The 15,855-nt window shown below is 43.9% G+C and overlaps 1 protein-coding gene across 1 annotated transcript in view; it reads right to left on the bottom strand.

Moving 5' to 3' along the window:
• The window catches only part of BMPER (BMP binding endothelial regulator), a 292,909-nt gene that overhangs the window by 124,197 nt on the left and 152,857 nt on the right, over positions 1-15,855 (bottom strand). The window contains exon 11 of the mRNA XM_060195832.1: positions 7,761-7,769. Within this exon, the coding sequence (XP_060051815.1) occupies positions 7,761-7,769 (9 nt within the window). The remainder of the gene's footprint in view (positions 1-7,760; positions 7,770-15,855) is intronic.

Raw genomic sequence — 15,855 nt, 5'->3', positions numbered from 1 at the left:
TCACACACACTCACACACTCATTCACACACACACTCACACACACACTCACACACACACTCACACTCACACACACACTCACACACACTCATTCACACACTCACACAGGGATCTTTTGGGTTTTAGAGACTTTTTATCCTCTTTGAACACATTTTGTAAGCTTCTCCCCAACATGTATGTGTTTTGTTTACCCGAGAGTGAATTTGTTTCTAAGATAATTCAGGGAAGTTCAGATTAGACAAAACAGTCAATTTGCTGATTATGGAAACATTGAAAGGCATTTCACTAAATCCATTAAACTAATCCAGTTTGTTTCTATTAACCTAACCTACCATAAATGGTTCATGTCAATTGATTCTGAAAGCTCACAGAGCTTCCAACACCTGTTGGGGAAGTCACGGGGTTCAAACATGTCTTTCCCTTCCCCTAATGTTTGGCCGAGGTCCTTAACCACCTAGTAGTCCAGCACCTTTTCCTTTCTTCATCTCTGCTCCATCTTCCTGTACTGATGCTCCCACAGGCCGACTCTCCCTTCTCAACCCCTCACTGGAGGCCCTGTTCTCTCAGCATCAACTAGCTGTTACTGAGTCTTCAGAATTTTCAAACCTGACATAAAAAATAAAATAAAATAAAATAAAAATAAAGAATGCCTCCACAGACTGGGAGTATGGACCAACCAGTCAACACCCATGTTCAGCGGGGAAGCAATTACAGAAGCCAGACCTTCCACCTTCTGCATCCCACAGTGACCCTGGGTCCATGCTCCCAGAGGGATAGAGAATGGGAAAGCTATCAGGGGAGGGGATGGGATATGGAGATTGGGTGGTGGGAACTGTGTGGAGTTGTACCCCTCCTACCCTATGGTTTTGTTAATTTATTCTTTCTTAAATAAAAAATAAATTACAAAAAATACAAAGAGGAAAGAAAAAAACACCATCTCTCTGAAATAAAGTTGACCTTAGCACAATGGATGAAAAGGCAGTATACACATGAAAAAAAAAAAAAAAGAACTGATAAAGAAGGAGTGTTCTGCCTCTCTGCCTCTTATCCTATGGCTTTTGTCAGTGTTTCCTTTTTATAAATCAAAATTATAAAAAGAAAAAAAAACGCCTCCAATGCCAAATAAATGGCTCTCTGGGCTAGATGGTGGTGCACCTGGCTGATTGAGACATGTTACAATGCTCAAGGACCCAGGTTCAAGCCTCTAGTCCTCAACTGGCAAGGGAAAGCTTCACAAGTGATGAAGCAGGGCTGCAAGTGTCTCTCTGCCATCCCACTCTCAATTTCTGGCTGTCTCTATCCAATAAATAAATAAATAAATAAATAAATAAATAAATAAAGAATAAAAGTAAATGGCTATCAAACTCTATGACTAATGAACTTTTTTTTTTCCTCCAGGGTTAATGCTGGGGCTCGGTGCCCGCACTATGAATCCATTACTCCTGGCAGCCATCTTTCCATTGTTGTTGCTATTATTATTGTTGTTGCTGCTGCTATTGTTGTTGCTGGATATGCCAGAGAGAAACTGAGAGAGGAGGGAAGACAGGGAGAGAGATAGAAGGATGCCCACAGACCTGCTTCACCACGGGTAAAGCAACCCACCATGCAAGCAGGGAGCCAGGGGATCAAACTCGTATCCTTGTGCCAGTCCTCATGCTTCACACTCCGTGTACTTAACCCAGGGCACCATTGCCCGGCTCCCGACTAATGAACATTTTTAAAGAAAATCAGTACACTCTGTACATAGGCCCTGAGCAAATGGAATTTCAACTGACTGACTTCTCTGGCATTTGATTCTGAAACCAAGCTAGTAAACCTCCAGGTACCCTTTGTCTCAAGTCAGTAATTTATCCCAGAAGAGGCCTCAGGAAATGAGGAACTTATGCCTCAAAGAACACTGGGCCTCTCCAGGGAATGAGTCCTCCTGGCATTCCTCACACCTAACCCAGCACCTCAGGCTTCAGCACCAGAGTAAAGGAGCTGCCTGCACGGGCTATTCACCCCTCTCCTCTCACTCTGCCTGCGGGGGCCTGTTGTTTCTGCTTTCCCCTCCTGTTCTTGCCACTTGTGTTATTACAGTTTATTTTCTGCTGGGGCTGGATGAAAAGAGCAGGGCAAGTTATGTCTTTTAAATATTTATTATTCTGCAGCTGCGTCACCGCTGGATTCTTCCCCAAGCCAACAGAGGACATGTGAAAATACCACAAAAGGCTCTCTTGTTGTTTTTACATTATTTCCAGATCAGTAAGAATCACTTAAAAAAAAAAAAACTGTCCTAAGAATCACTGGCTATTCTCTGTTTCACTGTGAGATTCCTCAGTGCACATTTCTTAATCCTAGAATTTTGGAGCCCTTCACCCGGCTTTTGAGGTGGGTTGGCTGAGTCTAGGTTCATCTCTGTGGTCTGCCCCCAGTTCAGATATAAACCTCAGAAGGCAAGCCCAGAGGGAGAACATTCTGCACTGCCCTTGGCCTTTACTTTCAATTAAAATTAATTTTAATTTCTTTTTTTTAATTTCTTATCTTTATTTATTTGTTGGATAGAGACAGTCAGAAATTGAGAGGGGACGGGGGAGAGAGACAGAGAGACACCTGCAGCCCTGCTTCAGCACTTGTGAAGCTTTCCCCCTGCAGGTGGAGACCGGGGGCTCAAACCTGGGTCCTTGCGCACTGTAACGTGTGCGCTCAACCAGGGGCACCACCACCTGGCCCCTAATTTTAATTTCTTAAATCCGCAGACAGGCCCCATGAGGTTGACTGTGCATTGGCTACTCTAAGGTGGGCAGAGTAAAGATTTTGTTCATTGATAATCTCTTTTCTTGTTGGGTCAGCAGCTATTTCTCAAGTTTATTTTAGAATGAAAAAAAAAATTTTTTTGCATAAAGACATAGGAGTTATCTTGTCCAACACTTTGGCCAACTGTTATGTGTACGCCAGCCGTTCTTACAGTGAGGACAAAAAGTTCCTATCACGTCCCGAATACAACAGCACTGTGTATATCTCAAGGGGGCCTTAAGGGAACTGGAAGTCCAGCCTGGGATTGCTCATTCAGTCGAGTTTTATTTGGTTTGGGCTGCAGAATCGTAGCACAGCCCAATTCCCAAGGCTGAATTCCAGCTAAGGCCTCCACTGAAATCCTCTGTGGGCCTATTGGGCTCACAACCTGCTTCTCTAATTCCAACTCAACAGGGACTCTGGTTAAACTGTAAGTTGTGACTCTGTTGTATACTAAGACAACCAAAATATCAGAAGTGAGCATCTCAACTGGTAAAAATGTATTTATCCCTGCTGAACACCCAAAACATAGCTCCTACCTGATTGTTATTATTATAATCTCCTTCTAATGGGCATCCCCGTCTCAATTCTCTTCCACTCACCATGTGTCTCGGAAGGCTCAAAATATTCAGGACTCCTTCCCACCATCCATCAATCCAACTAGCATTTTCCTGTTTGATCAAGGATTTGTTTAAGACCTGCCATAGGCTAAGATGATAGCAGTGGGAATAATTCAATTTATGGAATTTAAATCGCACTGAGCATGCCCCTTGTCTGATAAGGTGGAGACAACTTAACACTGAATTTAAAATACAGTCCATCTTACACTATGTAAACCTCCATGCAGAAGCATCTCCATGCTCACTAAAACCTTTCCTTCTCATAATACAGAGCAGCACTGCACTTGACCATGTCACAGTTCTAAAACTGACTCACAGAAGTCTCTCCTGTTCAATGCTTCACTCTCTCACTTTCTCTCTCTGTTGGATGTATAGCCAACTAGATGTGTACCTGAGGGTGGACATCTCAACTTCCCTGGGCAGACGCCCTCACCAGTGTGTCCTGGAACCTCCCCTCCCCAGAGCCCTGCCCCACTAGGGAAAGATAGAAACAGGCTGGGGTGTGGATCCACCTGCCAACACCCATGTCCAGCGGAGAAGCAATGACAGAAGCCAGAACTCCCACCTTTTGCTTCCCATCAAGAATTTGGGTCCAGACTCCCAGAGGGATAAAGAACAGGGAAGCTTCCAATGGAGGGGATGGGACATGAAGCTCTGGTGGTGGGAACTGTGTGGAGTTGTAGCCTGTTATCTTATAACCTTGTTAATCATCATTAAATCACTAATAGATTTTTTAATTATCTTTATTTATTGGATAGAGACATTCAGAAACAGAGAGGGAAGGGGTGACAGAGATGTTCAGAAACAGAGAGCAGCACTGCTTCATTGCTCGCAAAGCTATCCCCCTGCAGGTGGGGAACGGGGGCTCAAAGCTGGGTCCTTACACATTTTAACATGTATACTCAACCAGGTGAGCCACCACCTGGCCCTCTAATAGAAAATTTAAAAAAAAAAAGAGCTTTTGAAAAGTGCTAAGAGCCAGGTTACCTGAATCATCAGATGGGAATCTACCACCAGAAACCTCCCTTCTTCTGTACTCCTGACTCCAGCACAAAGAAAGGGGCCTAGTTTCATTTATTTCTTCATCATCCTATGCCTTTATTATTATTTCTATGTAGCTTCTTCTCTCCCTACTCCTCACCACAGACTATTATATAAATCCTATTTCAGGGGTCAGGCGGTGGCGTACCTGGTCAAGCACTCAAATTACAATGCTCAAGGGTCCAAGTTTGAATCCCCGGTCCCCACCAGTGGGGGAAAAGCTTCACGAATGGTTAAGCAAGACTGCAGGTGTCTCTCTGTCTCTCTCCCTATCTCCTCCTTCCGTCTCAATTTCCCTCTTTCTCTATCCAATAATAAATAAAAATATATGAAATCCTCTTTCAAAGAGAAGGATGAATACTGAAGGATCGCACTTATAAATGGAGGTAGGGAGGGAGAGTAGGAAATGAAGCATGTCCTGGGTATGGTGTATTGCATCAAAGCAAAGGATTCTGAGGACTAAGGGGGTGGGGGAGGGAGAGGACACTAGGGTCCTGGTACCTAGTGAAATTGTGCCCATGTGTCAGTGACTGCATTAAACTGTTAGTCCCCCCACAATAAAAATAATTTTAAAAATCGTATTTCATTCAAGATCTATCTATAGCTTCTTATTATCTGCAAAGATTTCTAGATCTCAGAATTTCTCAGTGACCTTTGAATATTCCCATATCTTTTTCTTTAAATCTATACTTCTGTATTTTTGAAACATGTACAAAAGTTTCACCCTGTCAGATGACATTGCTTTCATCTCCTCAAAGCCCAATTACCATGGATGCAAAGACCAGTCTTTGGAGCCCGACACACTCCGGAAGAGTAACAGACACAAGGAACCATCTCTGTAAAAAAAATCCCACTAGGAGAAAGTCAAACAGTCACATATAATGGATTCTGGAATCTTAATGAATACCTCGGGTCATTTTAACTACAGAATCTAGAACTTTCTGCATCTACTTACCTTTGTGCTACTGCAGGTTTTGCAGGCTTTGGGTACTAACTAAATGATTTTGCTGCTAGTGCTTCAGAAAGAAGAAAGAAAGAAAGAGAAAGAAAGAAAGGAAGGAAGGAAGGAAGGAAGGAAGGAAGGAAGGAAGGAAGGAAGCAATGCTCAACTTCACTTTGTATGGTTGGTGGAATTTCTAGTATCCAATGTATTCTGTAAATTCCTTTCTAAATTTCTAAATGGTTATATTACATAGGACTTACTGCCTATAAACTCATCTGGTCAACAGAAAAGGAATGCTAGGAATCGTCCTCGTATTTGTGGTGTATTCCTATTCTCAGCATTTTTCTTGCCTTGAGAAGGCAAGTCTGTACTTGACAGGTGAGCCTTTGTTTGAACTATCCCTCTAAGTACTTCTTCGAAAGCGTATGAGATTCTTCCTAAGTCTCTTTGCTGCCCCTTCATTTTTATCCCCACAGATTCAATCAGATGCACTATCACTGTGTGTCAAAGTTTACCCTAGAGCTGCAGCTTTGTTGCATAATGATAAAAAAAAAAAACAATCTATCTTTCTGAATCTAGTGATGAGTGCAAGATGATAAAACCACAGCCATGTGCAGGCAGGATGCTTCTCCCACCCCTGAGGACCACTGAGAATTCAGCTCTGGAAACGATTCCAGCCATGTGGCATGTACTCCACTCTGAGCCAGCAAACAGAGAGAGCCCAGCTCTCCGGAGGGAGGCAGGAAGCAGAACCACTCAGCGATACTTGATCACATTCTAGAGTGGCTTGCTTTTTTAATACTCATCCTTTTGAAAAGAATGGGGCACTCCTTTGATTCTAGATAAAGATGGGAGGGGAGACAAATTGAGGGGGATGTGGAGGGGAAGGGCATCTTGAGTTAAAAGACTTTCTGTGCGGCTCCTAAGAACAAACCAGAGGTGCCAAGCTGCTATGTGAGCAGAGCACCCACTCCGAATCGCAAACTAGATGCAAACACTTCACACAAGGAAACGATACCCTGGATTTTGGTACGAACTCAGAGTGTGATGGCCACTCTGTAAATGTCTCTTCTGTGATTTACCTTCTCACAAGTGGCAAGTGGAGAACAGGGCTTTAATGCAATGGAGGGGAAAGCAAGGGAGCTTTGGCATTCAGAAGATGAAAGTCCTCTAGACAAGGAGAGAGAGGAGAGCTCAATGGATGTGGCTGGCCATCAACGGAGAGAGAGGGGAAGAGAAGAGGAGGAGGAGACACAGACAGCAACACACTGCAGAGGCCTGTGAGCACACAGCACAGCAACACAGCAATCTCGATGTGTGTTTCTGAGTCTGATCCACCGAGCCAGGACTTCTCAGCCTCGGCGTCATGGACATTTGGGCTGGACCAGCTTTTCTAGGGGTCACTGTGCACCACAGGGCATTCAGCAGCATCCTGGGTTCTATCCACTAGATGCCAGCATCACCCTTCAGTCCCTAGTAGCAGCACGTGAGCTTCTAACACCGCCAAATTCTGCGGAGGGAGAGAATCCCTCCTGACTGAGCACTGTTGTACTAGGTCAAGATTTTCTCAGAACACAGTTCAGGAACACACACTGCAAACGTCCCCAGATGAACTCCGTGCTGCTGTCCAAGGCTCAGCACTGTGTAAAATGCCCAACACGGTCTTCCAAGGCTTTTTTCTTTTCTTTTTTCTTTTTTGCCACCAGGGTTAGATTCGCTAGGGCTCTATGTCTGCACTATAAATCCACTGCTCCTAGTGCTCATCTTATTTTTCCTTCTATTTTATTCTATAGGACAGAGAGAAATTGAGAGAGGAGGGAGAGACAAAGAGGGAGAGAGGAAGACAGACACCTGCAGACGGGCTTCACCACTTGCAAAGTGCTCCCCCACCCCCAAAGGTACAGAGCTGGGGGCTGGAACCCGGACCACTGCCTGGCCCCTGGAATTTTTAGTTTCCAGTTCCTTTGGCAGCTAGTCCACACCATATCTTACAACATGTGTTCGATATGTGCTCTGATTGATGGAGAGCATGTTTCAAGTGGAGGAGTTCTCATTAATGGAAGCATCAGACCCCATTGAATTTCTCTGATGCTTGAAGGTCACATTTAATCAGACTAGTCAAGGAAGAAGAGGAGGAGGAGAAGAAGAAGAAGGGAGAGGAGGAGGGGGATGGGGACGAGGAGGAAGGGGAAGAGAAGTTGAGGTGGAAGAAGGGTGAAGGGGAAGGGGGAGGGAGAAGAGGAAGATATGGGGGGAAGGGGAGGAGGAGCGATGGAGTTATGGTTGAAGTTGGTGTAGGTGGCTATGTTTCACCAGAACATCTGTGCTGAGCCCAGTGCAGGCATTATGACCACAGCTTACGAGGATCCTGGAAATTTTCCACCCAGACAATCTAAACATCATGGTTACATGTGAACCTGTTTCCCAAAATAAAATAATCTCAACTTTAATTCTGTCAGTCAAAGTTCAGGGCGCCAATATGCCGGGCTAGCTTTGCAGCAGGAGACAGACGACCAGGGACACATGGCTGAGCGGAGAAGCAATATTTCTTTATTCATGAGCGAACGGCTCAAAAAACTAATCTAATCTCATCTAATCACAACCCAATTCTGTCCTGCTTCTCTCTCCTCCTGTGGAAGAGTCAGGAACCAAGGAAGTACATAGGATAGGGGGCGGGGAGAAGGAAGAAGTGCAAACTAACAAGGACTAAACCAAAATCTCCTAGAGGCAGGGGGCGTGAGACCAAACCAATGTAACAGAATGACCATGTAAATAGACCACAGCGTCAAGCAATGTAACAGAAGGGGTCCCAGAAACAGAACTAGAAGCATGCCAACATAATTCTACACTTAGTCAGGAACATGTCATAAAATCAGAGTTAAGATACTTGCATGGTTTCATCTAAAAAAAGGGGGGGTAATGAGGTGGGCAGTGGCAAACTGAGTTGAGCACACACATTATCTATCATATGCAAGGACCTGGGTTCGAGCCTGTGAATTGTTTTGTCCAGCATACACAATAACAGTGACTGATGGGTGGTTTTGGAACACAGACATTTTGTTAGTGTTGGATTATTGTAGATCACAATGATTACCAAAGAAATGGCTTGCAATTCCTCAGTGCAATTACAGGTAAAACATTTCCAGTCCATTAGTATTTCACTGAAAAAAGCTAGGGTTTTGTTTGTTTGGGTTTTTTTTTGTTTTTTGTTTTTGTTTTTTTTTTCATGTTTGCAGGCAGGAAAAGATAGTCAGGAATCTTAATTGAAATCCCACTGATGTAATTGCTGAACTGAACAAGTTCATGTTTACCTCTGGTTTCATTACCTCTGTTCAGCCACAGCCATGTCAGTCTGCATTTTAGAGGGTGGGATTCTTACAACCTGAGTTTCTTCTCATATCTTCTCCATATATTTCCCTAGGCAAATCATGAGAGTAATAAACATCTTCAGGAGGAATTAAAAAAAAAAATTTACGAACTAGGGTCAGATCAGAGTTACGTTTGCTAACACCCTGAAGTTGAATTTCCCACCAAGATGTATGGCTTGGCCAGTGTCCCTGTGGTCGACTGGCAGACAAGTGACTTCCGAAGAGTCTGACAGTCTCCATCCTGTCCAAAGATGCTTGTGGGAGATGGAAGGCTGTCTGTGCTGGTCTCAGCAGGGTGGCCTCTGCTGGCTGTGAGTGCTGACCCCAGCTTTCAGCACCTGCCCAGTGAGCAGGCTCAGGTCTAGGGAGGCAGCACTGGACTTGAATAGAGACACAATGGCAAGCACACAAGTCTCCCCTCTGACAAAGTGCCGGATTAGCCTCGCGGGCGGGAGACAGAGATGACCAGGGCCTCGTGGCTGAGCTGAGAACGCAGTTCAATCTTTATTCACAAGCAGGGATGTAATTCAAAAAACTAATCTCTTCTAATCACAACACAATTCTGTCCTGCATCTCTCTCCTCCAGTGGAAAAGTCAGGAACAAAGGAAATAGGTACAATAGGGGGCAGGGAGAAGGAGAAGACAGGAACCAGCGATGACTAAACCAAATGTCCCGGAGGCAGGGGGGGTGCACAGCCAACAGTGGACATGCAAACAGAACACATTGCAAGCAACACAAGCGAACCCAATGTGATGATAAAATCAGAAGGTCTCACAAGCAGAATCCAGAAGCAGACCAACAACAAAGAATCAAATGTGATGATTCTGTGAAGTAAGCACTAGACTTATAATTAAATAGCGGATGTCACATGGCTGCATGAACTGTTTGAAAGGGGAGTTCCACTGATGTGCTTGCTTACGCTTCATAGTGGCAGGTCAAACTCCTCTTTCCTCTTTGAGTCTTTGAACTTAGGTCTCCTTTGCTGAATGGCAGGTTTGTTTGTTGTTTCCTCTGAAAAAACACACCTTTAAAATCCATCTTTTCTCCTAAACTCAGCTTGCCCACATAGGCAGACATTTCCATCGCTTGTGGGTAAGAGTCGGGTAGCATCTGAGGCAAATTCTAACTGATTCTGGGTTTCCACAAGGATGTCCCTCCTTTCTTTATCTTCTCAAGAAACAGGACCATAAGACCACCCTCTTGGAACGACTTCAGATGAAATCTCTGAAGTAATATCCAAGGAATTGAGGAGTGGGCAAATCTGGGAACCCAAAGAGATCTGCTGGCTTAGTTTCTTTGGTGTCCTCAGGGGCATGCTGAGGGCTAAGTGGATGAGGACTTGGAAGAAATCCCCATGAAGAGCATGATTCCCTCTTCCGGGAATAAAGAGGAAAGTGCTTGCTAAAAGAGGCTTGCTAAGGACCCTGAGAGTGTGTTCCTACCCTACCCCCAAGCAAGGACGTTCCCTCCCATAAACAACTGATAAATAAACAAAAGCATGGGGCCAAGCAGTGGTGCACCTGATTAAGCACGCACATTACAGTGCTCAAGGACCCAGGTTCAAGCCCCTCGTCCCCACCTGCAGGGGGAAAGCTTCACAAGTGGTGAAGCAGGGCTGCAGGTATCTCTCTCCCTCTCTCCCTCTCTCCCTCTCTGCCCCTTTCCTCTCAATTTCTGGCTGTCTATCAAATAAATAAAGATAATAAAAATAAAATAAACATTTAATTAATAAATAGTAAATAAACAAATAAACAAAAGCTTCCACATTAGAATGCCCTCCTAATATTTCAGATTCCCATACACCTCACAGACCACATTCTTATGATGCTTCTCAGATGCCAACCTCACCCCCCCCCAAAAAAAAAGAAAGAAAGCCTCCTTCCATTTCTTGCCATTGTCATCCAAGTTTGACCTTTTATCATCATGTACGTAGTCAAAGCTGTTACAAGCCTACTGCTGACACACCAAATGCCTTATCTACAGTCTGGCCAGCTTCCAGGGAGATGAAAGGAACAATCATTCAGAATTCACACCTCCTATGAGTTATGAGCCATTACCCAAAGGAAGGAAATAACACCATTGTGCAGGAGAAAGGGCATTTTTCATGTTCACTGGGCTGTCCACCGAGGAGGCACCTGAAGGTCTTTGATGGAGGTGACAGTCTCTGGAAATACTGAACCACCAAGACGAGCCATGCTGCATCACTGATGAATTTCCTCTTTATAAAAAAGTCTAGGCCTCCAAAAACACTCCATATGTATATGTAAAATTTTCAAGCCTCATATATTATTTTGTTTGCAGAGAGCTTTGCTTAGACTTGTGCCCTGCCCAAAACTAGACTGAGAATTCAGTGCACACAGAAGCCATGTTAATATTCTGGGATGTCTTCTCTCCCTCCACAAGTGCCTCAGGCTGCCTAACTCCACAGAGAAGAGAAGAACACAGTAAGGTCAGATTTTTTTTAAATACCTACTTGTTGGGTTATTAATTAAAACTGACAATACCTCAAAGATATTTGAGTTCCAAGGAGGTATGCTGATGTACAAAAATATCTGTTATCTCATAATAAATCAATATTAATTAAAACAAATCTTGATCTCCTTTATTTCTTTTAAAATTATAGTTAGGTACTTAAAAACCTATTCAAAACACTGTAATTTTGAGTACACTATAGAAAAGTAAAAAAATTACATGTTTGAAAAGATTTTATTTATTTATGAGAAAGACAGGAGGAGAGAGAAAGAACCAGACATCACTCTGGCACATGTGCTGCTGGGGATCGAACTCAGGACCTCATGCTTGAGAGTCCAAAGCTTTATCACCTCCCAGAACAGAAAATTACATTTTTTTTTTGCTTCATTTGTAATGTGTGTATGTGTGTGTGTGTGTGTGTGTGTGTGTGTGTGTGTGTGTGTGTGATTTGGTGGTGGTTTATGAGATTATAAGAGAAAAGAAATATAGTTCCAGTTAACACCTGCCATTAAAATTCTAAATATTGTGCCCCACCTCCCCAGTGATAATCACCATAGATTTCTCAAAGTCACAGTGGCAGGCTGGCTTTCTGTTTCCTTTGTGTGTTCACGTGTCTCAATTCTATACTCCATGTAGGAGCAAAGCTATCAGATCCTTATCTTTCTACTCCTTACTTCACTCAGTCTAATCACACCTACCCCGATGTTAAACTCGATTTTATTTATTTATTTATTTATTTATTTATTTATTTATTTTTCCTCCAGGGTTATTGCTGGGGCTCGGTGCCTGCACCATGAATCCACTGCTCCTGGAGACTTTTTTCCCCTTTTATTGTCCTCGTTGTTTTATCACTGTAGTGATTATTACTGTTGTTGTTATTGATGTCACTGTTGTTGGATAGGACAGAGAGAAATGGAGAGAGGAGAGGAAGACAGAGAGGGGAGAGAAAGATAGACACTTGCAGACCTGTTTCACCGCCTATGAAGTGACTCCCCTGCAGGTGGGGAGCCGGGGGCTGGAACTGGGATCCTTACACCAGTCCTTGCACTTTGCACCATGTGCGCTTAGCCCACTGTGCTACTGCTTGACCCCCTCATTTTAATTTCTGATTAGAAGTTGAATTGTCCCAGCAGTTTGCTCAACCAACATTTGAACTGCTATATTCTAGACACTGGTCTTTACATAAAAATATTTCAAAATCTACATTCAGCACATATTATGATTCATTCATTCATTCATTCATTTTTGTTAGATACAGACAGAGAGACTAAAAGAGTGAATGTGAAAGGGACTCCTGCACTGAAGCTTCCTTAGCCAGGTTTGAGCCTTGGTGACACCAGTGAGAAAGTGCGGTGACAGACATCCAAGTGAGCTTTCCACCAGCCCCTGAAACACATCGTCCTGCACAGGAACTATGTATTTTGTATCAGGAGAGGATCTTCTTCAACGTCAACAAGATCTAAAACGTTGTAAGTGCAATGTCAGTGAGTCCAATACATGCACACACTGCCCTCAATCAAGAAACACTGTCCAGGGACGCGAGATAGAGGCTCCTGGCGCAATTCATTCTAACTAGAGATGCTTCTGGGCACGGGGCTTGTCATCTGATCTAAGCGTGTGTTTAGAGACAATCAGGCTGTGAAGCAAACTTGGCAAGCTCTCAGAATGATGCTGATGCAGGCCAAATGTGATCAAAGAGAAAGAAGTGTACAGACTGTTGGGAATAATTGTGTGTGGTGTGTTTGTGTGGGGGTGCAGTCTGAGCCAAAGCTAGATTTCCAGCATGTCTGGACTTGTCCAGTTAAAGGGAGAGAATCACCTGTTTGGCATCTTCTAAAGAAAAAAAAATCCATGTGGAGGGAGGGTAGATGGGAGAAAGATGCCACACAACAGGATCTCCAGATAGTTAACCTAGTTACAGAAGATATGTTGTGATTATCACTTGGATTTGGTCACTCAGGTCATTTCAAGTCGAATACCAGGATGCTCATTTTAGTGCTGGTAGAGAGTGCCACTGGGCGGGAAGCCCAGCACCCCGTTAAACACACACAGTACTGAGCACAAGGACCCGATTTTGAGCCCTCCCCCTGCTCATAAAACACCGCAAGGGAAACTTCATGAGCGGTGAAGCCAGTCTGCAGGTGCTGCAGGTGTCTGTGTTGCTCTCTCCCTCTCTATCTGCCCCTCCTCTCTCAATCTCTTGCTGTCCTGCCCAATAAAATGGGGGTGGGGTGGGGGAAGGCCACCAGGAGCAGTGAATTTGTAGTGCTGGTATGGAGCCCCAGCTATAATAACCCTGGAGGGAGAGAGGGAGGGAGGGAGAGAGAGAGAGAGAGGGGGCTAAAAGAATTGTGTCACTGAAACCTCTGTGGAATAAAGATTTGGGGATTTCTATATTTGATGAAAACACAGAGAAGTAAAGGAATATGGGTCTTTTTTGCCTTTTCCCTTCATTGTTGCTTTGTCATCAGAGGAAAGCAGGTAATTTGTGGCAAGCCGCAGTTTCAGAGAGTGGAAGTAGTTCCCATGCTCGTCTGAGAACCAGAGTAACTGGGAAAGAGGTGGTGGGAGAGCCTGGTAGAGCGCACAGGGTACAGGGTGCAAGGACCTAGGTGCAAGCCCGTGGGGGGAGGTGTGCGACAGGGAGTGGTGTCCTGTCCCTCCCTCCCACTGACCCCCTCCCTTTCATTTTCTCTCTGTTTCTATCCTAAGTAAATAAATAAAGTACTTCTGAAAGAAACAAAAATCAGTAACCTGACTGAAATTTAACAGTGAGCTCGAATTTTTAATACATTTCTCATAATGACTGTTTAATTGAAATAGTAAATCACCTATAATCTTAGGCCAGGGAGAACAGAAGCTGCTGCTTGCATCACTATATAAGACGCAGTTTTGTGTACATAGCATTAAATGGCATAAATTATGGCAAGGTCTTGTATGGTACAGCAAATCCTAACCACGGGATTTTCAAAGTCAACCAAATTCCCTAATAACTAGGTTACAGTAATAACTATCTATTGCCTTCTTAACCTCCTAGACAGAAGGGACCCTCCCCACTCTCTATAAAACCGGTATTTCTCCCAGTCCTGGAAACTCCAGGGCGTGGCTTGTCTTCCTGCAGGCTTCCCTCCATCCAGACCGTGTGATCCTGCATCAGCCAAGCTCAGCCAAATCAAGACAACCCGTACTATCTCACATTTCACTTCGGACTGTATCCAGAGGCACCAGGCATGGAATGTCAACCCTTCAGCTCCAGCACTCTGGTGAGACGGTTCCTAGTTCATAGGACTCCTCGATTCCATACCGCGTGATGCACCTCCTAACAAAGCCACAGGACCTAGATACAGGCCAGGGCCCATGAGTCAGAATGTCGGGCTAGCAACGCAAGAGAGAGAGATGACCCAGGAACCAAGCTCATGGCGGCCAGGCAATTCAAATCTTTATTCATTTGCATGCCCCAAGTCATTCCCTTCATATAATAATACTTTGACGTAAAGTCTTTCAAAGGAAATAGTTCTATTGTTAGAGTTTCTGAAATCATAAAAGCCACAACTATGGGCATTATAACTCATGGGATATAATGGGTGATCAACTAAAAACTTAAGTAAAAAATATGTGTCTTATAAAATATGTGTGTGTGGTCACTATTCCCTAAAGATATGAGTGTATCTATGCATAACCAGAAAGAGCTTCCGGGTGCTAAATTTAAAAAAAAGCTGAAAGCCTACATGGCTTTAAACTAGAACAAAAAAAGCAAAATAAAATCAAATCACTGGGGTTGAGAGCTTTCCGAGCTGCACTTCTATCCCTTAATGCTTTGCAACTAAGTGTCCCAGCTTTTTCAAGCTTCCATTTCTTAATCCACAGATTAAGAAGAAGTCAAAGTCTCACAGAGACTAAGAGGATGGAAATGAAAGTTACAGTCTAGTGTCTGGCACACAGTAAGTAGCTCTGACTTCTACTTAGAGTCCAAGTAATCTTGAAGCCCAAGCAGCATCATACACTAGGGAGGGGTGACTCCGGGCCGCCTATTTAAGGAACATCCTGGTTACCTTATTCCTAAGCTAAACAATTCTTCACACAAATCTGTTTTGAATATCACATGTGTAGATGTAACGGTGTTTGATCCATGAAAATCAAGGGAAAAGAGAACCATTCTGACCATCACTCCACCCCACTCCACCGCTCTCTTTAGAATTAGTGTAGTCAGTGTAATCCCACTGGCCAAGAGCACAGAGCTGTGAAAGGTACAGGACTGTGGTAACTTTTCCTCTGAATTAGTTGGGGAAAGTTAGTGTTTTCCTTGGCACCAGGATCACACGGAGTAGTCTTTGGGGTATGTAGCAGTGCACACATCACCCCTTTATTTACATGACGTCTCAAAGCACTTTCTTTAAGAAACGTAGCATGACAGCACTGTCATAATATATTTATCTAAGTCCAGCACACATTTTCTAAAGTAAACTCGCAAATATTTGTTTTCCTAAAGAGGGAGTGTGTTTTGGGTTCATGGTGACAGGCCTTTCATCTCACTGTAGAAAGGAACACGTGCAATGACCAGGGGCCCCTCTGATCATTGCCACAACAGGCTGCTGTTCCCCACAAATATACACGAGGCAATGTCACAGATAGAACAG

Source organism: Erinaceus europaeus, chromosome 8 (assembly GCF_950295315.1).
Source record: "Erinaceus europaeus chromosome 8, mEriEur2.1, whole genome shotgun sequence".
NCBI lineage: Eukaryota > Metazoa > Chordata > Mammalia > Eulipotyphla > Erinaceidae > Erinaceus > Erinaceus europaeus.
The sequence above is the reverse complement of the archived record's forward strand: the minus strand, read 5'-3'. Positions and strand labels throughout refer to the sequence as shown.